The following is a 27,431-nucleotide window of genomic DNA, read 5'->3' on the forward strand; positions in this document are numbered from 1 at the left end:
TGGAGAGGCACAAGGACCCCGAGTATGGAGGAAGAATGGAGAGGCACTAGGACCCCGAGTATGGAGGAAGAATGGAGAGGCACAAGGACCCCGAGTATGGAGGAAGAATGGAGAGGCACACACTGCAAGATGCTTGAAGTCCAGTGTGAAGTTTCCACAGTCTGTGTTGATTTGGGGAGCCATGTCATCTGCTGGTGTTGGCCCACTGTGCTTCATTAAGTCCAGGGCAAATGCAGCCGTCTACCAGGAGATTTTGGAGCACTTCATGCTTCCTTCTGCAGACGAGCTTTATGGGGATGCTGACTTCATTTTCCAGCAGGACTTGGCTCCGCCCACACTGCCAAAAGTACCAAAACCTGGTTCAATGACCGTGGGATTACTGTGCTTGATTGGCCAGCAAACTCACCTGACCTGAACCCCATAGAGAATCTATGTGTCAGGAATGGACTCAGCACTGGTGGTGGGACTCACCTGCCGTGTGGGCTGCAGTACCAGGGCTGACCAGCGGGTGCTCTCAGCAGCCAGAAGCTCACTCCTGCAATCAGCCAACACCTGGGGCTGATTGCAGGAGGTGTATTTAAGAAATGGCCAGACCTGCAGTCAGTGCCTTGGTGTATGTTTCCCATGAGCCCCTGTACCTTGTATCCTGTGTTCCTGTTCCTCTGCCTATCTGATTTGTTGCCGACTCTGCATTGTTCCTGACCCTGCTGACCGTCTCCTGTTTAATCCCTGGCTTGCCTGACCATCCTTCTGCCTGATCCTCTGTACCGCGCTGCCCGTGAGTTACTGAACCTGGCTTGTGACCCTGACCATTCTCTGCCTGCTCCTTCGGTACCTCACTGCCCGCACGTTGCTGACCTGGCCTGCCTGACTACGCCTTACGCTACCCAGACGATCCATCCATCCTGCACGGATCCAGCCATCTCTGCTCACACCTTCTGCCTCTTCACATCAGGCTTCCTACCTGCATATACCTCTGGTGGATCCCTCTACCATGAGCAGGTGTACTCAGGGGCCGCGACCTGGTTCCTGTCTGCTCCAAGTCCATCCCCACCATCAGGGGCCCTGGTGAATAAGCAGACTGGGACTTAGACTCCGCGCCCTGGGGAATCCTGTCCTGAGGACTGCTAGGGGTACCACCAGACAGTCATTAACAGAACCCTACGGCCGGCCTGACCCTTCCACCTCTCCAGCCCTGACTGCGCCTGTGTTCCTGCACATACTAAGATTAGTGGAAGGTTGGTTTATTTACTACGTTGTATATTTGGGTGGCTAATAATAAATTATATTATTATATCATTCCTGAAGCCTGTTACTTCCCTGTGTCAGTCCACACATTTCTGGTCATACCCGGATCCCTGACACTATGGGGCATTGCCAAGAGAAAGATGAGAGACATGAGACCGAACAATGCAGAAGAGCTGAAGGCCGCTATTGAGGACAACTTCCGCTTCCGATCGCCTAGGCGATCGCAGTGGGAGCGGGGACCTGTCAATTTAGGTACCCACTCCCCCCCCCCACTCCCCAAAGGTGCCAACCCTTAATGGGGAGCGGGGGTCCAGTATTTGTAGTGGAACTTCCCCTTTTGGGTGGAGCTCCGATTTAAGGAGATCAAAGTAAAAGAAATAGTGCAAACACAAAAGTAATAACAGGAAGTGCGTACGGCCACTAAATACTCGACCAGGTTCAGCCAAATCATCAAACACATTACCACTTAACAACATACCCAAAATGTCCTGCAGGAACAGAGTTTGAACGCCAATCCCCGCACTGAGATATCTTCCCCAAAAACGGGCTGTACTAGGCTATCAAGAATTTGTGCTAACTCACTTTCGGGTTCTCAGTTGTCTGGGAACAGGGATGAGCTAGAGGATGAATATACAGATGCTACTGTCCCCTTCAGAAGAGCACTGGGTACAGCTTGTAGGAGGAGTTTTCATTCTGCTCTAGGAGCATGCAGAACCCCTGACCTCTGTCTGGACAGTGTTGATTGGCCCTGTGCTGATCACATGCACCTTCCCAAGAAAACAACAAACCTCTCTAGCAATACACACCAAACTGAGCATGTGCACTTCACTAGGGATTCAGTCTGTATCAGGGGGTCATTTCAACAAGAGGAGGGGCAGAGAAGACAGGACAGGATCAAACAGCCATTTTACATAATGCAGAGGGCGAACCCCTTAGGTTCCAAAGTGAGTATAACAAGCATGCTTTACTGCATCTACAGACTGATTGTACACCACCTTCTTTATTCATCTGGCTGTTTACTACAAAATTGATGTTATAGGGTTTTAATTATATTTTATTTGTTGCCATGACGACTAACACTAATTCTGACGTATCCCTGCTTATTGCTATCTCTCTTACCTTCTAACTAACAAGCACCATATTTCGTTTTATTGCAGTTCTGAGGACGGTGATGACAAAGCGGCACATGCTAAATAATGAGGAGATATCCGTGTACCCATATTACCCATCCATTGGTCATTGCTTGTATGGGAAGGAAGGCCCTCATATGGAAATACCTGATTCAGTAGAAATCCCCATCAGCCCACATATACTGGCATTCATTTTGAAGAATGAACAGATAAAACTAAATGTTGAAAAAGCAATGGCGGATATTTACTGTGAAATCACTTGGCCAAATTTAGACCTCCCCAATCCTGTCATCAAACTGTCTTTGCCCAGCACTCTCTCCAGTCATCTACGAACCTTGGCAAAGATAGTTCCAACATGGAGTGATAAAGTCCACAAAAAGTTTAAAGCTTCTATTTCAAAGTATAAGGCAGCAGAGTGCGACCTGAAGCCACCAGTGTGGGAAGCCATCAAAGAAAAGATGTCTAGCTCATCATATGATGGAGTCCTCATAAAACCCGACTTAGCTGCAGAGAAGGTTTTCATTGTGGGTATTTCAGAAGATATTAGGGGGATTGAGCCAATATTCAGACAACTGGTAGAAGAAACCGCTAGACAACTGAGCACAGTGGAAAATGAGGTGCCTCTTGAACCCGAAGCTTATAAATTAATGTTGACACATGGTCTGGAGAGAAGCATCCTAGAAGATTGTCCACATGTGAAGATTAGCTATGATGTAACTTCTAAGGCAGTCAAACTCTGTGGGCCAAAACATGAAGTTCTCACTGCCAAATGTGAAATTCTCAATACTAGACAAAGCTTGAAGTTCAATTGCATTCAACTTGATCCACACATCATCAAGTTTCTGAAGGCAGCGGACAATGAAGACTTGTCATGTAGTCTTCTTATAAAAAACAACATAAAAGCAGCTTTTCAGTTGAAAGATAATGCAGTCATGTTAACTGGTTACTCCGATAAAGATCTGAGAAATGGTGAAGAAACCATGAAGAAGGAATTAGTCTGTAAGCGGATTTCTGTTGAAGATAAAAGTGTCACTCAGAGTCTGGAGTGGAGAAATCTGAAGAGTTTACTACAGGAGATGTTTAATATTGATGGAATGAAGGTTTCCATAGAGGAGTTCCCTGTGAGGGATGGAACTGAGGTTGTGATCACTGGTCTATCCTCAGCTGCCGAAGAAACCTACCAGCAGATCCATGACTTTGTGGGGAAGAACACTTTGGTGGAGAAGGACATCAAGCTGAAGTCAATGGCGGTGTTGCAGTTTATGGAGGAAAAAAGAAGGCAGGAATGGAATGAAATTATACGGAATGTGAAGGTTGTGAAGAAACAGAACTTCATCTCCTTGTCTGGCCCAAAGTTCTATGTAGAGGAGGCAGAAACCAACATAAGAAAAATTATTTCCAAAATGTATTCTGACACCTTAGACATTGATAAACCCGGGGTCAAAAAAATCTTTATTGAAAATGAAGATATGTATGTTACTACAGTATGGCACAGTCACAAATGTGTGATACAACTACAGAAGGAGGTCGATGACAGAAGTTCCAATGTAAATGAGCTCCATTGCCAAGTCAGCCTCCAGAATGGAGCCACAATGGTTATATATAAAGGTGATCTGTGCCAACACAATGCTGATGTCATCATAATTGCCTCAAATAAGAATTTAAAGCCAATTGGGGAACCAGCACTGGCTTTGGTGAAAGCAGCAGGACCCAGTCTTCAGAAAGAATGTGAACGCATTGTGCAGGAGGAATGGGGGCTGGGGCCGGGAGAGTGTGTCATAACAGATGTGAGCAATTTATCATGTAAGAAGGTAATTCATGCAATTGCTCCCAAACTGGATAAAAAAGGAAATTCAAAATGTGAGCGTCTTCTACGGAAAGTGATAAATGAGAGCTTGGTGATGGCTGCAGAGAATGGTCAAAGCTCTGCTGCACTTTCTGTTGGTGACTTTGTTACTTTCGGGTGTCCTTTGGATCTGTGTGCCGAAAACATTGTAAAATCCATAAAATCATACACAGAAAGCCAAGAAGGCTTCAACACCATCAAAAACATCCATCTCGTGGACAGTGATGAAGGCATTCTACAGACTATCACTAAATTTGTGAATGAAGAGTTTGAAGGAAGACAAGTCCAGGTTCCTTGGAAACAAGGCAAGAAAAAGAAGAAGAGAGTAGAAATGATGAACAAAGCCAACGATCAAATAGTGACCACCAAGGAAGGGTTGAACATCAATATAAAGCAAGGAAATATTGAAAATGCAACGGTAAGTTCTATTCATTTCAGGTGTCCCTCATCATATTAAACATAAAATAATAACCTCTGTATCAAATAGATGGCTGTATATAGGTTGAACTGTGGCTAAATCTTCAAGGGGGCCGCATGATGTCTGCTGAGGCACTTTGAAACCCAACCTTATAGTAAGAATTGCAACTTACAATCCCAGAAAAAAGAGCCGCAATACTTTCCTGAAGCGTTTAGCTTCAACACCATGTAAGGAAGCACATAATCTATCAACAGGTGACCAGCAGGGGGCGGGTTCGTTTTCTTTTTAAATTTGAACTCCGGGTATGGATTTTATTGCATAGTCACATTGATTCAGGTTGGACCAATGTAGATATACAGGTGAAACTCGAAAAGTTAGAATCTGGTGCAAAAGTTTTTATTTCAGTGCAGCAACTTAAAAGCTGAAACTAATATATGAGACTCATTCCATGCAAAGCAAGATAGTTCAAGCCGTGATTTGTCATCATTGTGATGATTGTGGCTTACAGCTCATGAAAACCCCAAATCCACAATCTCAGAAAATGAGAATATTCCATGCAATCAATAAAACACGGATTGTACATAGAACAATATCGCACCTCTGAAAAGTAGAAGCTACATGCCCATGCCCGCCGCTACAGACCTGTAACAGTGTTCCGGCAAGTGCAGGAAAGATGCCGTCGTTGTTCCTTCAGTGCAGCGGCCGGTCGAGGAGGTATCCCTCTTTTGATCTTGGAATGATAACGTCACACATGCCAATAGAGAAAACTGGACTCTAGATATCTGATGTGTAGATAAGACAGGTTCTACCTGCATATTCCTTAAGGAGGTTCTGATCACTGGCAGCAGACTTGGAACATCTGATTCTAATGTAACGGTTTAGAAGTGGCGGTAAATGTAGAGGCATAATATCCTTTTTCCACATGACAAATTTGCCTTTTCCATCATTTAGATTATAAGAGTGAATATACCATGTCAATTAATGGGTCGTTTGTTCAGGTATATCAACTTTATTGGCACTATTTAAGTGAAGACCTAATGTTTGCCTCTTCAAATTATAATACGTTTTTTTTTACAGCGCCAACAGTTTGCTCGGTGCTTTACAAAATAAAAGGGGACAGAGTTGTCCCAGTAGAGTAAAAAAGGTAATAACAGCGAGGGAGGCGAGTGCAAGTACAGCTTTTAGGTGGAGGAGAGATAAGCTTCTCTGAAGAGATGAGTTTTCAGGGACCACCTAAAGGTAGGGGATAGCCCAGCAATGGGCAAACTACGGCCCGGCGGACCGTATACGGCCCGGCGGACCTTTTAATCCGGCCCGCGGAGCTAGGCTCCCGCTAGGCTCCTCTCACAGTCCGCCGTGTAGCGTGAAAATCTGTCTCCTATGAGGATCTGTCCCCCTCGACGTATCTGCGCATGTGCCGGACATCGCCGATCGGCTGCTAATGCCTGAAACTGGCACATGCGCAGATACGTCGAGGGGGACAGATCCTCATAGGAGACAGATTTTCATGCTACACCGGAACGGCGCGGGAACACGGCGAGAGGAACGCACGGAGCAAAGGTAAGTGAATTGACACAGGGGGGACTTGGGGACTTAATATGGGGAATGAATTACTATATGGGGGATGAATTACTATAGGGGGGGTGAATTACTATGGGGGATGAATTACTATATGGGGGATGAATTACTATATGGGGGATGAATTACTATGGGGGATGAATTACTATGGGGGATGAATTACTATGGGGGATGAATTACTATATGGGGGATGAATTATTATATGGGGGATGAATTACTATGGGGGATGAATTACTATGGGGGGGGATGAATTACTATAGGGGAGATGAATTACTATGGGGGATGAATTACTATGGGGGATGAATTACTATATGGGGGATGAATTATTATATGGGGGATGAATTACTATGGGGGATGAATTACTATGGGGGGGGATGAATTACTATAGGGGAGATGAATTACTATGGGGGATGAATTACTATGGGGGATGAATTACTATATGGGGGATGAATTACTATGGGGGATGAATTACTATGGGGGATGAATTACTATATGGGGGATTAATTACTATGCTTACTATGGGGGAATATTACTATACTTACTATGGATGACATATACACATCATTCATCTACTCTTGGTCCGGCCCCTGGGTCCAATATATGCCCTCAAGTCAAAAAGTTTGCCCACCCCTGGGATAGCCGGACAGACTGGGGTAGGGAATCCCATAGAATGGGAGAGACTCTAGAGATGTCCTGGAGGAGAACTTGGGAGGTGGAGACAGTGGGGAACGAAGTACAGAGTTAAGGTAGAAGAGAGTTCATGAGGACTGGATGGGAGGGCGTTAATGAGAGTGATGAAGTAGGTTTGTTTAGCAGCCAGAAGGTAGAAGTTGTATTTTAAGAGGGAAGATTTGTATAAGTGGAAGTCTTTCAGGGCTTTAGCTTCACGTCAATGTCACATAAGCGCACAGCTTTATCTTTTGAGACTTCTGGTGTCATTTGTTTGCCAAGGTTGCAGCAAGGCCTGGTTCTGCATGTAGAGAGGGGACGAAGTGTCTCCAAGTGGGATGGACGTGAGCTGCTGTAGATAGAGGTGGCTAGGTAAGGGTAGAGCAGGCATGAGATTTTGTCCTTAAGGCAATCAGTAGCAGAACGGAGAAGGGAAGGGATAAAGTGGTCTAGGTTTCAATGGGTAACAATTTGTTGGCCGAGGGATAGGGGACCGAAGACAGGAAGAGTGTGAAACTGATAAGGTTGTGATCAGAGAGAGTAAAAAAAGTGCTAGAGAGGTTCCATGGAGAGCAGAGGTGGGAAAATTCAGTTGTTGGCGGAATACGTAGCTGTGTGTCCATTGTCTTAGGTTTAAAGAAGAGGTTAGGTTGAATAGTTAAGAGGTGGCTGGGGTATTACCATTGACTGGAATGTTAAAGTCACCGAGTTTGATGCTGGGGAGGAGAGAAAGAAGGGTAGCCAAGCAGAGAAGTCAATGCGGAAGCATGGCACTGGTCTAGGAGGCTAACATAGCACTGCAGTCTTCGAAGAACCAGAGAAATCAGACCAATACAATGAGCCTCAAAGGAGGGAAGTGTAGGAAGAACTTAACCATTTCCCGTCCGGCCCATGTAGATAAATGTCAACCCCCTTCGGCAGCGCTCCTTCCGTTATAATACTTCCGTTATAATACCGCTTCCCCGTCCGAACACCGACCACAGACACCACTGCAGACCATACAAGACTAGACAACACCAGTCTGGAAGTAAGCCAGGAACTAGACTATTTTAACACAGATACAAGATATATACATTCAAGGGAACAACCCCCCCTCCATGCATAATGACACAGGGCGGGGCAATCTATCTTTAGTAACAAGAGACACACCAACAGACAGTGCCATCAGGAGGGAGGGCCGTTGGAGACACCCCCCACCAAGCCAATACACACAAACACATACATCCCATAATAGTTTGCTCCCAAGCAAGACACACAATAGAACAATGGGATGCAACCACATGGCATTAAACAATCCCTATTCACAACCCCCACCCCAACATTAGGACAGATCACCCTGTACCCCTAACAGGCACAGGGTGACTTACACATAAGAGGGATATGTGGAGCCGAAACAGGCGTCTCCACACCTCTCCAAAGTGAGCTGTGTTCCATGGGCCCCCCACCCAAAGTGACTCCTGTCACACAGCTTGCACAGTATTTCTCAATGGCTGCAGGAATGCAGCCAGAGAGACAGATAAATTATTGCTTTTACAGTCTTTTTGGGTATAAAAGCAAACGGTGTAAAAAAAGAAAAAACAAATCTTCATCACCCCCCACAAGTAGTACAGTGTCACTATGGTGACACTGTACTGGTAGGGTGGCAGTATGTTAACATTTTTTATAAATAAATAATAATATAGAAAAATAAATTAAAAATGTTAAAAAAATTTTTTTGAAAAATTATAATTTTTGGTTATAAACTAATTTTGGTTATTTTTTTTAAAGATAGATGCATAAATTTTGGCCAAGATTTATAAAGAAAGATTTATTTGCAAAATTTTATAAGAAAATGTTTTTTTTTCAAAATGTTTGGACTTTTTCATTCCTAGATTGTAAGCTCCAAGGATCAGGCCCTCCTAACCCTCTTGTATTGAACTGTATTGTTGCTGTATTGTTTCCTGTTATATTGTAAAGCGCTGAGCAAACTGTTGGTGCCATAAATCCTGTATAATAATAATAATATAGCAAAAAAAAAAATCCCAGTGGTGAATAAATACCACCAAAATAAAGTTTTATCTGTCTCAAAAAAATGTCATATGGGTATAGTGTTGCATGACCGCGCAATTGTCATTCAAAGTGTGATAGCGCTGAAAGCTGAAAATTGGCCTGGGCAGAAAGGGGGGAGGGGGGGGAGTGTCCGGTCTTGAAGTGGTTAAAAGGGGCTTTGTGTGGAAAGCATGAACCCAACTCCATCTCCTTTTGGTCCACTGGTTCTGGGTGAGTGAATCTGGTGGAGGGCAGCGTGGTTGAAGGCAGCTGGAGAGACCGAGTCAGATTCCTGAAGCCAGTTTTCAGTAATAGCAGGTAGGTTGAAGGCGTTAGATATATAAAGGTTGTTCAGATACAGTTGCAAGAAAAAGTATGTGAACCCCTTGGGATTACGTGGAGTTTTGCATGAATTGGGCATAAAATGTGCTCTGAACGTCATCTAAGTCACAACAATAGAAGAACACAGTCTGCTGAACATAATACTACACAAACATTAGATTTTGCCATGGTTTAATTGCACATAACATGTAAACATTCACAGTGCAGGGAGGAAAAAGTATGTGAGGCCCTAGCTTAATGACTTCTCCCAGAGCTAATTGGAACCAGGAGTGAGCCAACCTTGACTCCAATCAGTGTGATGATATTGGATGTGTTGCTGACACCTGTTTTGGGTTTACTGGTTTCAAGAAGCACTGTCTGATGTGAACCATGCCTCGCAGAAAAGAGCTCTCAGAAGACCTACGATCAAGAATTGTTGACTTGCATGAAGCTGGAAAGGGTTACAAAAGTATCTCCAAAAGCCTTGATGTTCATGTGTCCACGGTAAGACAGACTGTCTACAAATGGAGAAAGTTTAGCACTGTTGCTACTCTCCCTTCGCCCGGTCGTCCTGTAAAAATGACTGCAAGAGCACAGCGCAGAATGCTGCATGAGGTAAAGAAGAATCCCAGAGTGTCAGCTAAAGACCTACAGAAATCTCTGGCACATGCTAACATTTTTGTTAACACATCTACAATAAGGAAAACATTAAACAAGAATGGAGTACATGGGAGGACACCACGGAGGAAGCCATTGCTGTCCAAAAAGAATATTGCAGCACGTTTTAAGTTTGGAAAAGAGAACCTGGATGTTCCACAGCACTACTGGCAAAATATACTGTGGACAGATGAAACCAAGATTGAGTTGTTTGGGAAGAACACACAACACTATGTGTGGAGAAAAAAAGGCCCAGCACACCAACATCAAACCCTCATCCCCACTGTGAAACATGGTGGAGGGAGCATCATGGTTTGGGGCTGCTTTGCTGCCTCAGGGCCTGGACGGATTGTTGTCATTGATGGGAAATTGAATTCCAGAGTTTATCAAGACATTTTGCAGGAAAACGTATGACCATCTGTCCGCCAACTGAAGCTCCGCAGAGGATGGGTGATGCAACAGGACAATGACCCAAAGCATACAAGTCATTCAACAAAACAATGGCTGCAACAGCACAGAATACGCCTTCTGGAGTGGCCCACTCAGAGTCCTGACCTCAACCCGATTGAAATGCTGTGGCATGACCTTAAGAGAGCGATTCACACCAGACATCCCAAGAATATTGCTACACTGAAACAGTTTTGTGAAGAGGAGTGGTCCAAAATGACTCCAGATCGTTGTGCAGGTCTGATCTGCAACTACAGGAAACGTTTGGTTGAGGTTATTGCTGCCAAAGGAGGGTCAACCAGTTATTAAGTCCAAAGGTTCACATACTTTTTCCTCCCTGCACTGTGAATGTTTACATGTTATGTGCAATTAAACCATGGCAACATCTAATGTTTGTGTAGTATTATGTTCAGCAGACTGTGTTCTTCTATTGTTGTGACTTAGATGACTTTCAGAGCACATTTTATGCCCAATTCATGCAAAACTCTATGTAATCCCAAGGGGTTCACATACTTTTTCTTGCAACTGTATGTTGAAAAGTCAACAATTCCATTGGGGTGTACTCCCAATTTCAAAGGACTGTAATGGGTGGTCTTTTAGTCAGTAAGTTCTTTAACCGCTGACTCTTATTGGATTTGCCAGTAATGATGTTCTTCTTTCTGTAGACCAAAGTAGTTGTGAACAGTGTGGGGAGGGACCTCGACCTTCTTTCTGGAGCTGTGTCCAAGGCTTTGTTCAAGAAGGCCGGAAACAACCTTCAGGATCTTCTGAATGCAGAGAAACGGGGGCGGTCGGTGGCAGACGGCTCCATATTTGTTACCGATGGCTGTAAGCTGTCCTGTGAATTGGTTATCCATGCTGTGGTTCCAGAGTGGAATGGTGCAAATGGCTCTTCTGAGAAGGTATGGAAATATAGGAGAGATTGCGCCTCTCAGCTACTAGAAGATTTGACAATCTTTCATAAAATGGAACTAGTTGTAGCATTTGGCCTGTTCACTGAGACCCCAGAGAAACCAATTATATATGCAATTTAAAGGTTCTAAAGGCATTTTTTAAAATAGCAAAAATGTTATACTTACCTGTTCTGTGTACTGGTTTTACACAGAGCAGCCCCGATCCTCCTCTTCTCGGGTCCCTGCTCGTGACTCCTCCCCCCCGCTGAGGGTTCCCATGGCAAGCCGCTTGCTTAATATTTAAATTGCTACCATTCATTTTTAATATCCATCCATCTATCCATCCATCCATCCGTGCATCCGGTTATCCATCCGTAGCCAAGTGCTGGACTACAAAATCATGGAGAAGGAGAGACATGGTCTTCTTGATAGTGAACTTTCACTTTCTACTGACATGTTGGATTTCTGATGCACTATGCTCTCCAGACAGCAGGGGGAAAGCTATAGCCAGGAGAGCCCATGGACATCTATGCAGGATGCTGAGGATGATGGGAATTAAAGACATCAGTCATAGAATAGGACTCACGGACTTTCATACTACAGTTCCTGTAGGACCCTGAGGAAGACGGGGATGAGTGGAATAGCCTTTTAACAGACTGTATTGAGAGCTTCTTTCTCTTGGCAGTGGGGAAGTCGAGGTGAACACATCTGCTTGTGTGCCCACACATCATCAGGAAGCCAAGCCGGCAGGGACTAGAGCCTGAGCCCTAAAGGGGACGGCAATTTACATCTGAATCCACAGAGTTCCCTCTTTACATCTGAATCCACAGAGTTCCCTCTTTACATCTGAATCCACAGAGTTTCCCCTTACAGCTGAACTGGCACTGTAAGGGGAGACTCTGCAGACTCTGATGAAAGGGATGCTCTGGGAACCCTGATTTAAGGGGGAACACTGAGAACTCTGGTGTACAAAGAGGACTGCTGTGGACTCTGGTGTAAAGGGTAACTCTGATGTAAGGGGGGCTCTGATAGGCAGACCCGTCAGACTATCCATCGACCTCTATGGACTGGCGGGTGTCCGCTGACACCCGCTAGCATCTGATCCGATCCTGTACGCCAAAAACAGATAGATGAGGATTGTTCACCATCCATCTGAAAGGATCGGATCGGATGACAGTTGAGTGGAAACGGACAGGTGGTCTGTTTCCATCCGACTGCCCCCTAGAAGACAGCGGGCCGTGTCTGTATTCGCTTTGCAGCAGCGGAGAGGACAGGGACCCGTCATCCTCCTGCTCAGCAGGGATCAGCTGAGCAGACTGATCCACTGATGGGTCCGCCCCGTCTAAAAGGGGACTTACATTGTAAGGGACTCTAATGTAAAAGGGAACTCCAATGTAATGGGTGCTCTGGAAACCCTGATTTCAGGGGCATAGTGATGTAAGGGGGAACACTGCAGACTCTGGTGTAACAGGGAAAACTCTGAAGTAAGGGGGTCTCTGCTCACCAAATCCCCCATTACATCAGAGCCCACAGGGCTCCCCTTAGGTCTGAGTCCCCCTTACATTAGTGTACTCACTCAAAGGCAGGAATGAGAAGGGAGGGGGCAGACTTCAGTCACACTGGATGGTGAGATCACTCACCCCAGGATGGAGGCTCAGGCATTGGCACCTTGCATTTTCGATGTATCTGCTCGCTGTTGGGATTCAAATTTCCCACCAAACATCCATTTTCTGAGACCCAGTATCGGGGATTGGAGTGTGAGCGGGCAGACATAGAGGGGTAGGAGGAGAAGGAGCAGATTTAGCCCTCTCTCCTCTCCAGCCCATTCAGGGGGTGGAACTGTGCTGGGTCGGGGCCGTGTGAGAGAGTGTAACAGAGTAACGGACACTCTCGGCTAAGACAACTGCAGTCGGCAACTTTACCTGGGAGCCATCATCCAACCTGAAAAATGCGTCTGGGTTTCAGGCAGTCTGACATATGAAAGGATGGTGGACAGATTGATGGTGGACAGATGGAAGTACTGTCCAGAAAACCGGCAAGCCTAAGCCCAGTGGGGACCTTGGTGTTTGCATTGGCACCATGCTTTCTGTGTCGAGAGTGGAGCATCCTCTCATCCTCCCTCCCTCCATCACACCTCTAATTGCTGGAACCATCTGCATGCAGGTATAAAGGAGCCCTTTCTACCGCAGTAACATTGTCTCTATGATGCATCTGAATCGCTGTGAGTAGGACATTAAGACATCTACCACCCATACATCAGCAGTATCGCACCTGTACTATGTCAATAACACACCACCCCCATACTGTCCCTACATCGCATGTTGACCGCATCTATACTAAATGCTGGGCCATCATGTTTTCAAGTGCATCAAGATTATTAAAGGGCCCCAACTATAGCCGGCGGAAGAACATGATAAAGAACTTCCCGATATAAAGCCACCCACTATTCCATACCTTTTAGCTATCAATTGGGCACTTCCACAGATAAGCCTAGGCCTGGCATTGTCACCCTAAATGCACTTTGGCAGTATATCCTCCCAAAGCAAAGTTAAATCTAGCCTCTTTACCATGCGGGTAGTGCTCAGGGTTTCCTGCTGCAGTTTATGCTGATCCTGGTATTTAGCGATGTCAGATATTAGACTCTGATTGCTGGTTCTACCATACATTTATCTGTCCAACTATTATCTCTTGCCTAGTTTTATGCCTTTGTGCTGTTATCATTCGTAGTGTTTCAATATATTGAGATTTACCTCTACCAATTTGTTTGATGTCTGTTTCCTGACGCAATGTCATTATTTTGTTTCTGGTAAAGCTCTCAGTGAATGCAGTGTTTATTACAGACTGTGTTTACCTAACCTAGCATGTCAGAAAGGCTGAAGTACTTGTGAGGTTTTGGGAAAGATCAGAGAACCCATCCTATCCAGCGTCTCCCTGGGGGGTAGCGATACACATCCATCCATCATCCATCCATCATCCTTCCATCTGTCCACCATTCTTTCATAAGTCTACCATCTTCTCATCCTGCCCACCATCCTTCCATCTGTCCACCATCCATCCATCCACCATCCTTCTTTCTTTCTGTCCACCAGCAATCTGCCCACCATCTTTCTATCTGTAAACCATGCATCCATCCACCAACCATTCATCCATCCACCATCCTTCCATCTGTCCACCATCCCTCCATCCACCATCAATCTGTCCACCATCCATTCATCCACCATTCATTAGTCCACCATCCTTCCATCTGTCCACCACCATCCATCTGTCCCCCATGCTTTCATCCGTCCACCATCTATCTGTCCACCATCCTTCCTCAAGTCTACCTTCTTCTCATCTGTCCACCATCCTTCCATCTGTCCACCACCTCTCTGTAAACCATCCATCCACCAACCATCCATCTACCATCCTTCCATCTGTCCACCATCCCTCTGTCCAACATCAATCTGTCCACCATCCATTCATCCACCATTCATTCATCCACCATGCTTCCATCTGTTCGCCACCATCCATCTGTCCACCATCCTTCCATCTGTCCACCAGCATCCATCTCTCCCCCATGCTTTCATCCGTCCACCATCTATCTGTCCACCATCCTTCCTCAAGTCTACCTTCTTCTCATCTGTCCACCATCCTTCCATCTGTCCACCACCTATCTGTAAACCATCCATCCACCAACCATCCATCCTTCTATCTGTCCACCATCCCTCTGTCCACCATCAATCTGTCCACCATCCATTCATCCACCATTCATTCGTCCACCATGCTTCCATCTGTTCGCCACCATCCATCTGTCCACCATCCTTTCATCCGTCCACCATCCTTTCATCCGTCCACCATCCTTCCATCTGTCCACCACCATCCATCTGTCCCCCATGCTTTCATCCGTCCACCATCCTTCCCCAAGTCTACCTTCTTCTCATCTGTCCACCATCCTTCCATCTGTCCACCACCTATCTGTAAACCATCCATCCACCATCCTTCCATCTGTCCACCATCCCTCTGTCCACCATCAATCTGTCCACCATCCATTCATCCACCATTCATTCGTCCACCATGCTTCCATCTGTTCGCCACCATCCATCTGTCCACCATCCTTTCATCCGTCCACCATCCTTCTGTCCACTATCCTTCCATCTGTCCACCATCCTTCCATCTGTCCACCATCCTTCCATCTGTCCACCATCCATCTGTCCACCATTCATCTGTCCATCATCTATCTGTCCACCACCTATCTGTAAACTCTCCATCCGTCCACCAACCATCCATCCACCATCCTTCCATCTGTCCACCATCAATCTGTCCACCATCCTTCCTTCTGTCCACCACCATCCATCTGTCCACCATCCTTTCATCCGTCCACCATCCTTTCATCCGTCCACCATCCTTTCATCTGTCCACCATCCTTCCGTCTGCAATCCTTCTGTCCACCATCCTTCCATCTGTCCACCATCCATAACTATACAACTCTTATCTGTTGACAGATTATGAGAAAAATAGTAAGTGATTGTCTGAGCATCACAGAAACCAAACAATGCAGATCCATCACAATCCCAGCAATTGGAACTGGAGTACAAGAATTTCCCAGGAATACTGTGGCTGCGTTAATGTTTGAGGAGATTCTGGAGTTTAGCAGCAAAAATCAGCTCCAGTATCTGAGACAAGTGAATTTCATGCTGCACCCGAGTGACCCGGAAACAATAGAGGTAATGTAGAGTCTTCATGTGATCGTGGTTCAATATATTTATTATGAATTGTAAAACAGAACACAAATAATAAATCAATATGTGGACATGATTATGCTTACAGAACAGAAAGGGCCATTTCTTGAAAGGTGTAGTCCAAGAGACTGAGGGCCCGATTGTTTGAGTCAAACCGTGTACTTGGAGAAGTCAAGATACCGAGGGCCAATAAGAAAACGTTATCAGTATTGTGGCAGTGCGGTATCCTGCCGCGGTGAAAATCACGGTGATAACCCAGGATTCTCAACTATACAGGTTGAGGGGCTCCAGGCAGTTCTCTTAATGCAGAGGAACTGGTTTATCAGTTTCCTCTTTGGTTTGTAAAGCCCGTTTGGGACCCGTGGCCTGGAGATTTCTAAGAGATTTGGGAGGGATCCCCGGCACCACAGAACCCCATATTCCTGCAAAGTTGTACGATTTTATGGTTCTCCGCTCTAATGAGCAATTTTAGAGTAGAATATCATTCAGTATTTTTTATTTCAGGCTTTCTCCTCTGAGCTGGAGAAGAAGATCAGCGCTGGAGGACAGAAGAAAGAAGAAAAACCCCAATGTAAGTTACATCCGTGCTATGTACAGGAACATCATGGACTCCATATACTGCAGACCTTGGGGTTGATTTCCTTTTCCCCAGAGCTTAGTGGTAAAGATCTGCTGATTTCCACCATCCAATCATGTGCAAACAAAAATGCATTTTTTTCTAAATTTCCCTTGCACCTGATTGGGTATTCACGACGAAGTGAAACCAGGGGCAGACTGACCATTTGGGCACTGCCCGAGGGCCCGGGGTAAGTAGGGGGCCCCATGAGATGCCCCTGGTACCTTTTATAGGCTTTTTTGTGGGAAAGGACACAGGGGCCCCATGATCCCCTATTGCCCGGGGGACCCATAAGTTGTCAGTCCGCCCCTGAGTGAAACTTCAACACTTTTAAATGTACTAATGTAGAGCTATCCCCATAGGAGCTGCTGGCAGTATTGGGTCCTTTGCTGTTTTCCTTGGCCCTAGGCGGAACCTCACTCCTATTGATACCGTTTCTGGGACCTCCTGGCCAATAGTGTATTTAGGATTTGTGCTGCCCTAGGCAACACAAAAATCAGATTCCCCCCCGCGGAGAGCCTGACATTGAACAACAACATCTCTGCCCCCCACCCGGAGAGAAAGTCACTCACCTTTACAGCTCCGGACATCCATGGGAATGAGAGTCAGGTTCTGCATACACCATCAAGCAGTCGGCAGCCTCTCTCTGCTCCCACCTGGTCCCCATGCCACAAGTGTCCCTTCTTCAAAGTAAAAACACCACCCTAGGCAACGGCCTTGTTTGCCTTGTGGTAAATATGGCCCTGCTCCCGGCAGGTACAAAAGAAGGGAAATCACTGACTGTGGTAAAGCAAACGGCTTGTATTGACGACACTAGAGTGGTGGGGTAATACAGCAGTTCAGAGGTTCAAAGTTAACACACAAGGAAAAGGCAATAACAATACAGTGCAGTGAACACCAGTAACGTAAAAGTGAGACTAAATATGTAGTGCAGCACCAAGAGTGTAAACAGCAGCTCTCTGACTGGAAGGTCCCACTCCAAGTGACTTCAGATGGCTATCAATAGTACAGGAAGCTAGTTATTATTATTATACAGGATTTATGGCGCCAACAGATTGCTCAGCTCTTTACAATATAACAGGAGACAATACAGCAACAATACAGTTCAATACAAGAGCGATAGGAGGGCCTGATCCTGGGAGCTTACAATCTAAGAGTTCACTTAGGAACTGTCAGTTGGGAGAGCCTAGGCTTAGGCCTGAAAATCTGTGAAATCCCCTGCACACCAGAGGTGCTACAGGCAGACCCCTGAGTCTGAATAGTTCTTTGATATAGGCTTGTGCCGGCACAGTTGGGACCCTTAATGTTGGCGTGCAAAGCAGGGTTGTCACGTACCTGGATAGTGAGCCTGACTTGAAGAGGCAGGCCTGGTGGGACACCGGCCACAAGGCCATAGTGGGGTATGAGTGCCTGTGACCAGTCCAGTAGCAGCTGGTAGGCAGGTTAGCTGAAGGGCAGGCTGAAGGCAGGGAGCAGGATCCGGATGCAGCCGTGCTGGGTGGGTGGATCACTGAGGAGTGCGTTTGAGGATGCAGGGTCAGGCGAGCCGGGTTCAGTAGCGGTCGGGCAGATCAGGCATAGACGTCAGGAGAAAGCGTAGTCGGGTCACAGGCCAGGTCAGCAGCAGAAGGAGCGGGAGACAGAAGGGTAATCCAAGGCAAGCCAGAGGTCAAGGCAGGTAGCGCTCTAGCGGAGGTCAGAGCAGGTAGTGGACAAGCAGAGGTCAGGGCAGGTAGTGGTCAAGCGGTGGTCAGGAACAAGCTGGTTTGGTATCAGGAGTCAATCACAGGAATCAGGGAACACAAGCAAGGATAAGACCAAACAGCAATGAGACATTTACTGCAGCCAGTTTAAATAGTCCCTTTGACGCCAGCATTAGTGACAGGCGTGCGCCGGGATGCACGCATGCGCGCCTGTGCCCAAGCACCCGCACATCTGCCCGGTTCATCATAGTTCTGCGCATGCACTATGGGCAGGCCTTTCCTGACAAGGGTGATGATGTTTTAAGATGAGGAGTCAATGGGGATGTTCACTTTAAGATGTGAGGTTAATGAGGAACTTCCATAAAGAAGGACTGGACGTAGTCAGTAGGAATGACCTGATGTTGAGTGTGCTAAGCAGAAAGAGATCTTATAATCCACCTGGATCCAGTCCAGGGATCACCCCACCAAGCATCTAGAGCAGGGGTGGGCAAACTTTTTGACTTGAGGGCCGCAATGTGTTCATATATTGGACCCGGGGGCCGGACCAAGAGTAGATATAGTAATTCATCCCCCATAGTAATTCATCCCCCATAGTAATTAATCCCCCATAGTAATTCATCCCCCATATAGTAATTCATCCCCATAGTAATTCATCCCCCATAGTAATTCATCCCCCATATAGTAATTCATCCCCCCTATAGTAATTCATCCCCCTATAGTAATTCATTCCCCAATAATAATTCATCCCCCATATTAATTCATCCCCCATATAGGAATTCATCCCCCCTATAGTAATTCATCCCCCTATAGTAATTCATCCCCCATATAGTAATTCATCCCCCATAGTAATTCATCCCCCCTATAGTAATTCATCCCCCATAGTAATTCATCCCCCATAGTAATTCATCCCCCATATAGTAATTCATCCCCATATAGTAATTCATCCCCCCTATAGTAATTCATCCCTCATAGTAATTCATCCCCCATAGTAATTCATCCCCCATATAGTAATTCATCCCCATATAGAAATTCATCCCCCATATAGTAATTCATCCCCCCTATAGTAATTCATCCCCCCTATAGTAATTCATTCCCCATATTCCCCTGTGTCAATTTACTTACCTTTGCTCCGCGCGTTCCTCTCGCCGTGTTCCGTTCCGGTCTTCAGGGCGGACTGTGAGAGGAGCCTAGCTCCCCTCACGTTCGTCACGCTGCCCCGCCTACACACATCCTGACAGCCATCCTGACAGTATCACGCTCCGCGGGCCGTAGTTTGCCCATTGCTGATCTAGAGCTACCTCACTCTGTACAGGGACAGACATATTCCCTGCTGGCTTTCACTTCAGGTTGACTGACCCCCCATTAGGGAGCTCAGCAACCTCACAGAAGTGAGTAGATTGCAATTTATCTTTTAGTCATTTATTTCATGCAACTATCCGACAAACTACTACACCATACGGAACTCTCCCACAGTCTCTGTCTCTTTTTTTCCTTTTTTCCCCTCCTTTTTGGAAGCACTCCAGATAATCCAGTTCAGCATTCTGGGTTCAGTGGCAGTTTTAATGTAAAAGGTGGCAGTTTACAGTCATGGAAGGCAGCAATGTGTTTTAACTCTTATTTTTGGACAGCGTCAGTCCAGGTAGGTCTGTGTAGGCAACAAGAACTAACTGTAATGTATTGCAGTGAAGTGGGGGGGTTGGTGATGCTCTCACCAAAGCCTTCTGTGGCAATCCCGAGAAGAATACAAGTTATCATGTGGTGGGGGAGGCACCTTATATGGCTGTGGCGATCTGGATACATGCACTTTATACAGTGGCTCCAGATGTTGAAGGATCTCCCCAGAGTTGTCTCCTCAGCTCAGTGCTCAGCTCAGCAGTCTCTGTGGAATGCAGCTTGACCTGGCCTGGTCCGGACATCACAGCTCAGAACAGTCACACACACTCCTTGTTGGCACATCTCTCCCCAAGTGCCTCAGTTCCTTTCCGGCCTTTTCCTTTTATATTGTCCCTTTCCTTGGCTGGTGCTTATGGGCTTTCTAGTTGTGACTTCAGCTTCACTGTATCTTCTGTCCAGACTACATCTCCCAGAATGCTCTGAGTGCTTGTATTAAGGCTATGGTGAAGCAATTAGAGGTCTGCATCCTCAGTAACAATGCACAGTGTTACATAAAGAAGACATTGCGATGTGTCTTTTTGCCTTTAGTAACCTGACTGTGTCTCGCTGTACCGTTGGAATGTGGAAAGCCACCAATGGGGCCATGTGTACTGGACTGCTTTTGCTGAATGCAGAGTTCTTCAACACTTTCATTACATTTAAGCAGTAGGGTTTTTGACAGACCGGAATAGTTTCAAACAAAAACTGTTTTTGGGGCTCACGCAGGGTAAATGTTTGGTCAGAGTCAGTCAAAATATAATGTCTAATCTTCATAGTGAATCGGGATGATCTGGAATACAAGAACGGGGCTTTGATGATCTCTTGCAATTGTGATCTGTTTTGTAGCTTTCTTTGGGAATGTGAAAAGCCCGGCACAGGATGTCTATGAAATGAGGATTGGATCCCTGACCTACCAGGTGAAAGCTGGAGATATAACAAAGGAAAAGTGTGACGTCATTGTCAACTCCACCAATAACACGTTCAACCTCAACACAGGTATTTACAGGACTGTTGGGCTTTAAAAAAAAGTTTAAATGTTTTTGAAAACTGTGAGATGACCAGAACAACCTCACCAAAGGCCCGCAACTAGCAGAGCCTATGGTACAACCCATTCAGCCACTGGGCATTTTATATATTATGGAGGATCATGTTGGAGGTGTGATATCCTGGTGGTGAGCATAACCTCAAAGAGAGAGAAGGTCAGGAGTAGAGTATATTCTATCCTATGGAGAGTCTTGTTGGAGGAGTGATATCCCAGTTATTAGTGCAGCTAGGAAGAGGGAGAGAAGGCCGAGAGCTGAGTATTTCCTACCTTATGGTTGGTCAAGTTGGAGATTTGATATCCTGGTGGCAATTATAAGCAGGAAAGGTAAATAGCCACTGGGCCACTAGGCATTTTCTAAATTATGGAGGGTCATGTTGGAGGTCTGATATCCTGGTGGTGAGCATAAACAGAATGGGAGAGAGAAGGCCAGGAGCAGAGTATGTTCTACCGTATGGGAGGGTCAAGTTGAAGGTTGTGATATTTCAGTGGTGAGTGCAATTAGAAAGGTATAGAAGGTCAGGAGCTGAGTATTTTCTACCTTATGGAGGGTCATGTTGGAGGAGTGATATCCTAGAGGCAAGTATAATCAGGAAAGTAAATAGAAGGTTCTATATTATGGAGGGTCATGTTGGAGGTCTGATATTCTGAGCATAACTACAAAGGGAGAGAGAAGGCCAGGAGCAGAGTATGTCCTTCCTTTATGGAGGGTCATATTGGAGGAGTGATATCCTGGTGGTGAGTGCAATTAAAATGGTAGAGAGAAGGTAAGGACTGAGTATTTTCTACCTTATGGAGGGTCATGTCATGCGATATCCTGGTGGTGAGTGCAGTTAGAATGGTAGAGAGAATGTCAGGAGCAGAGTATTTTCTACCTTAAGGAGGGTCATGTTGGAGGTGTGATTCCCTAGTGGCAAGTATAATCAGGAAAGTAAATAACGGTTCTATATTGTTCTATATTACGGAGGGTCATGTTGGAGGAGTGATATACTGGTGGCAAGTATAATCAGGAAAGTAAATAGAAGGTTCTATATTGTTCTATATTATGGAGGGTCATGTTGGAGGTCTGATATTCTGGTGGTGAGCATAAACAGATAGGGAGAGAGAAGGCCAGGAGCACAGTATGTCCTACCTTATGGAGGGTCATGTTGGAGGTCTGATATTCTGGTGGTAAGCATAAACAGATAGGGAGAGAGAAGGCCAGGAGCAGAGTATGTCCTACCTTTATGGAGGGTCATGTTGGAGGAGTGATATCCTGGTGGTGAGTGCAATTAGGAAGGGAGACAGAAGGTCAGGAGCAGAGTATTTTCTACCTTATGGGAGAGTCAATTTGGAGATTGATACCCTGGTGGGAAGTATAATCAGGAAGGTAAATAGAAGGTTCTATATTGTTCTATATTAAGGAGGGTCATGTTGGATGTGGCAGTGATAGCAATTAAAAAGGTAGACAGAAGGTCAAGAGCATGTTCTACCTTTATGGAGGGTCATGTTGGAGGAGTGAAATACTGGTGGCAAGTATAATCAGGAAAGTAAATAGAAAGTTCTATATTGTTCTATATTAAGGAGGGTCATGTTGGAGGTCTGATATTCTGGTGTTGAGCATAACCAGAAAGGGAGAGAGAAGGCCAGGAGCAGAGTATGTCCAACCTTTTTGGAGGATCATGTTGGAAGAGTGATATCTCGGTGGTGAGTGCAATTAGAAAGGTACAGAAGGTCAGGAGCGGAGTATTTTCTACCTTACGGAGGGTCATGTTGGAGGAGTGATATACTGGTGGTGAGTGTAATTAGAAGGGAGAGAGAAGGTCAGGAGCGGAGTATTTTCTACCTTACGGAGGGTCATGTTGGAGGAGTGATATACTGGTGGTGAGTGTAATTAGAAGGGAGAGAGAAGGTCAGGAGCAGAGTATTTTCTACCTTGTGGGAGTGTCAAGTTGGAGATTTGATACCCTAGTGGCAAGTGTAATCAGGAAGGTAAATTGAAGGTACTATATTTTTCTATATTATGGAGGGTCATGTTGGAGGAGTGATATCCTGGTGGTGAGAGCAATTAAAAAGGTAGACAGAAGGTCAGGAGCAGAATATGTTCTGCCTTATGGGAGGGTCAAGTTGGAGATTTGATACCCTGGTGGCAAGTATAATCAGGAAGGTAAATAGAAGGTTCTATATTTTTCTATATTATGGAGAGTCATGTTGAAGGTGCAATGTCCTGGCAGTGATAGCAATTAAAAAGGTCGGAGGTGTGACATCCCAGTGGTGAGTGCAATTAGAAAGGTAGACAGAAGGCCAGGGGCGGACTGACCATTCCAGCACTCGGGCAGTGCCCGAGGCCTCAGGGTCAGTAGGGGGCCCCATGAGATGCCCCTGGTACCTTTCATAGGCTGTTTTGGGTGTGGTTCTAGTGTGGGCGAGGACACAGGTGCCCCATGAACCCCTATTGCCTGGGGGCCCCATGAGTTGCCAGTCTGCCCCTGGCCAGGAGCAGAGTATGTTCTACCTTATGGAGGGTCATGTTGGAGGAATGATATTCCGGGGCGAGTGTAAAATGTTTTACATTTTATAGGAGTGAGGATATGTTTGACGTCGACTATCTCCAACAGACTCTCGTATTGGACACTTTACTCACAGAGCGAACTTGATGGATAAGGGAATACAATAACCATAATGGACCCCCAGACCTTCACTAGCGGATGGCAATTAAAAAAAAAAACTAATTTAGTAAATTTCCAAATACAGAAGTCTTGTGGTCCTATATATAAAGTCTTGTTGTGGACGTCATAGAGATAAAATATTTCTCACGAAGCATTTCATGGCTTTGTTTCACTCGACCTTGTGGAGGAATCTTCCTGGATCTACTCACAGAACAAATGCTGAATCCCATTTTGACAATTTGAAGCTGATATGTTGTGTTGTTGCAGGAGTTTCCAAAGCCATTCTGGAAGGGGCGGGGCCTGAGATAGAACGTGAATGTGCCAGGCTCGGTAAGAAATTTTATGAAGATTTTTCTTGCATGTGGACCGATAGAGAATCGATCATAGAATAGGAACATTTTGGTAAATAATTCATACAGAAATGTAGATCTTGTCCTTGACGGCGGAACAATCCAGGAAATCTGGTGATAAGTTAAAAAGAGAGAAGAAAATAATGATTTCAGTAGGAGATGGGAATTTTATCTATAGATCAAAAGTTAATATTTATAAAAGTTAAACGGAACACTGAAAACTGAACTCTGTTCCTCAATGTCCTCCCAAATGGAAGAAAAATATATTTGAAATACTACAAGTTTGGCCATAATCAGTATATTTCAAAATATATTTCAATAAATAAATATATATAAAAATAAATATAAATCTATATATATATTAATGTGTGCGTATGTGTATATATATATATATATATATTGTGGGGTTAGCTCAGGTGGGGGATCTCCTTCCCTGGGACAAAGGTAGACCGCACAGCAGGCTTTCGTCAAAATCTGACTGGATGTCAGTTTTATTAAAAAGGTTTGCAAGAAATATCAAAATAAACAAAACATCAAAATAAACCCTTGCCATCCAGGCACTAACTAAACAGCAGATGATTCCTCTCTCAGAGGTGAAGGGCTTCTCCCTGTCACCAAAACAAAGTAACAGCAAACCTTTTCTTGCAGGTATAGTCCATACACACAGCTCTCTCAGAATACCTCTCTGAGTCCCAGGCCACGAGCCACTCCTTGCTCCAGCCCTGCCCTTTTTATATCACCTGTTGGTGGAGATCAGTGGAGTCCAAACTCTGGTCCGGAACCACCTGCTTAACTGTGGCCCCGAAAACCCGGAGTGGACTCCACCTAAACAGTCAGGTATGAGCATATGCGAGGTGACACATAGCGTCCCTCTATCACCTCGCCGTTCATCCTGTCACATATCCCCCCCCCCTCTGCTCAAGCCCCTGCGGCTGAGCAACTGTTCCAACCAGACAATGGACCCGGGAGAGGGCATCTACATTATTTTGCAGTTTCCCCGCTCTGTGTTCCACTGTGAATTTGAACACTTGTAGCGCGAGAAACCATCTTGTCACTCGACTGTTTTTCTCCTTATTATCACACATCCATTTGAGCGGGGCATGATCAGTAACCAACTTGAACGGTCTTCCTAACAGGTAATATTTCAGGGCCTCCAAGGCCCATTTGATGGCCAAACATTCCTTCTCCACAATGGCATAGTTTCTCTCATGTTTGTTGAGCTTTCTACTTAGGAAGACCACAGGGTGCTCCTCCCCATCTCTGATTTGGGACAGTACCGCACCTAGTCCCACGTCAGAGGCATCAGTCTGTACCACAAACTCTATTGTGAAATCTGGGGTCACAAGCACAGGTTGAGCACAGAGAGCTTGTTTCAGCCTTTGAAATGCGGTCTCCGCCTCAGGATTCCACTTAATCATGACTGACCCCCTACCTTTTGTCAGATCTGTCAGTGGGGCTGCAATGGTGGCAAAATTGGGGATAAACCGCCTGTAGTACCCCGTGATTCCAAGAAATGCCCGGACTTGTTTTTTATTTACAGGTTGGGGCCACTTTTGAATTGCCTCAATTTTATTGATCTGAGGCCTAATGAGACCTCGACCAATGATGTAGCCAAGATATTTGGCCTCCTCTAAGCCAATGGCACACTTTCTGGGGTTGGCGGTAAGACCTGCTTCCCGCAGCGAATCTACGACCGCTTGCAAGAGGGACAAATGAGATTCCCAGTCGGGACTGTGGATGATGACATCGTTCAAGTAGGCAGCTGCATATTGGCGATGTGGTCTCAACGTCTTGTCCATCATCCTTTGGAATGATGCAGGAGCCCCATGCAAACCAAACGGCATCCGCTTATACTGAAAGGACCCCTCGGGGGTGGAGAATGCTGTCTTTTCTTTTGCAGCTTCCATTAACGGAATCTGCCAATAGCCTTTGGTCAGATCTAAGGTGGTTATGTACCGAGCCGTTCCCAACCTGTCAATGAGCTCATCCACCCGAGGCATCGGGTACGCATCAAACTTGGACACACTGTTCAGTTTCCTGAAATCATTACAGAAACGAATGGTTCCATCGGGTTTTGGGACCAGCACTATGGGACTCGACCACTCACTGTGAGATTCCTCAATCACTCCCAACTCTAACATGTCCTTTATTTCCTTTGCCACCGCTTCCCGCCTGGCCTCGGGTATTCTATAGGGCTTGACATTTACGCGGACCCCGGGCTGGGTAACTATGTCATGCTGTATGACAGTCGTCAGTCCAGGTAGGTGGGAGAAGAAATCTCCATTTTTCCTCACAAACTCCTTAACCTCATTTTGTTGGGCTACTGACAAGGTTTCCGTTATAGGTACCTGAGGGGCCACGGGAACCACGTCCTTTTGGGGTCTTGGTACTGCCAACAAACTTTCCCTGTCTTTCCAAGGTTTTAAGAGATTCACATGATAGATTTGTTCGGGTTTCCTTTTTCCTGGCTGGTAAACTTTATAATTTACTTCCCCCACTTTCTCCCTAATTTCAAAGGGACCTTGCCACTTTGCGAGGAATTTACTTTCCACGGTGGGGACTAGCACCAGCACTCTATCCCCAGGGTTGAAGGTACGGATCCTGGCACCCCGGTTATAAACCCTTCTCTGGACCTCCTGGGCTTGCTCCATGTGTTCCCGAACAAGTGGCATGACAGCTGCGATTCTATCCTGCATCTGTGAGATATGCTCGATGACACTTCTATAGGGCGTGGTCTTTCCCTCCCAGGTTTCTTTTGGGACATCTAGCAATCCCCTGGGATGTCTACCATACAGTAATTCAAAAGGTGAATATCCTGTAGATGCCTGAGGTACTTCCCGTATAGCAAACATGAGATATGGTAGCAAAAAATCCCAATTTCTCCCATCTTTGTCCACCACCTTTTTTAACATATTCTTAAGGGTCTTGTTAAACCTTTCCACAAGCCCATCGGTTTGGGGGTGGTAGACCGAGGTACGGAGATGGGAGATTTTGAACAATTTGCATAACTCTTTCATAACTCTAGAGATAAATGGCGTGCCCTGATCCGTTAATATCTCCTTTGGGATACCTACACGACTAAACACCCGGACAAGCTCTTTGGCGATATTTTTAGCGGAGGTATTACGCAAGGGGATGGCTTCAGGATACCGGGTGGCATAGTCAAGTATAACCAGTATGTGCTGATGGCCCTGGGCAGACTTTACTACTGGACCCACTAGGTCCATGCCCACTCTTTCAAACGGTACTTCAATTATGGGTAGAGGTACTAGCGGACTGCGAAAATGGGGTGAGGGCGCAGAATATTGACATTCCGGGCATGACTCACAATGTGCTTTGACGTCTCCATGTAAGCCTGGCCAAAAGAATCTCTGGGTTATTCTCTCCTTTGTTTTCTCTACACCCAGGTGTCCACCCATTATATGCCCATGGGCTAAATCTAGTACCATCCGGCGAAAGGGTTTGG

The 27,431-nt window shown here is 45.8% G+C and overlaps 1 protein-coding gene across 2 annotated transcripts in view; it reads left to right on the forward strand.

The window, feature by feature from the left end:
- The window catches only part of LOC149441364 (protein mono-ADP-ribosyltransferase PARP14-like), a 124,327-nt gene that overhangs the window by 75,900 nt on the left and 20,996 nt on the right, over nt 1–27,431 (forward strand). For both annotated transcript variants that reach the window (XM_089657430.1, XM_089657431.1), the window contains exons 6-11: nt 2,406–4,642; nt 11,008–11,244; nt 15,717–15,938; nt 16,458–16,524; nt 20,772–20,921; nt 23,883–23,945. In XM_089657430.1, coding sequence (XP_089513556.1) covers nt 2,406–4,642; nt 11,008–11,244; nt 15,717–15,938; nt 16,458–16,524; nt 20,772–20,921; nt 23,883–23,945 — 2,976 coding nt within the window. The remainder of the gene's footprint in view (nt 1–2,405; nt 4,643–11,007; nt 11,245–15,716; nt 15,939–16,457; nt 16,525–20,771; nt 20,922–23,882; nt 23,946–27,431) is intronic.

This window comes from Staurois parvus, unplaced genomic scaffold (genome assembly GCF_062004578.1).
Source record: "Staurois parvus isolate SC_StPar_1 unplaced genomic scaffold, SC_StPar_1.0 ptg000999l, whole genome shotgun sequence".
NCBI classification, from domain to species: domain Eukaryota; kingdom Metazoa; phylum Chordata; class Amphibia; order Anura; family Ranidae; genus Staurois; species Staurois parvus.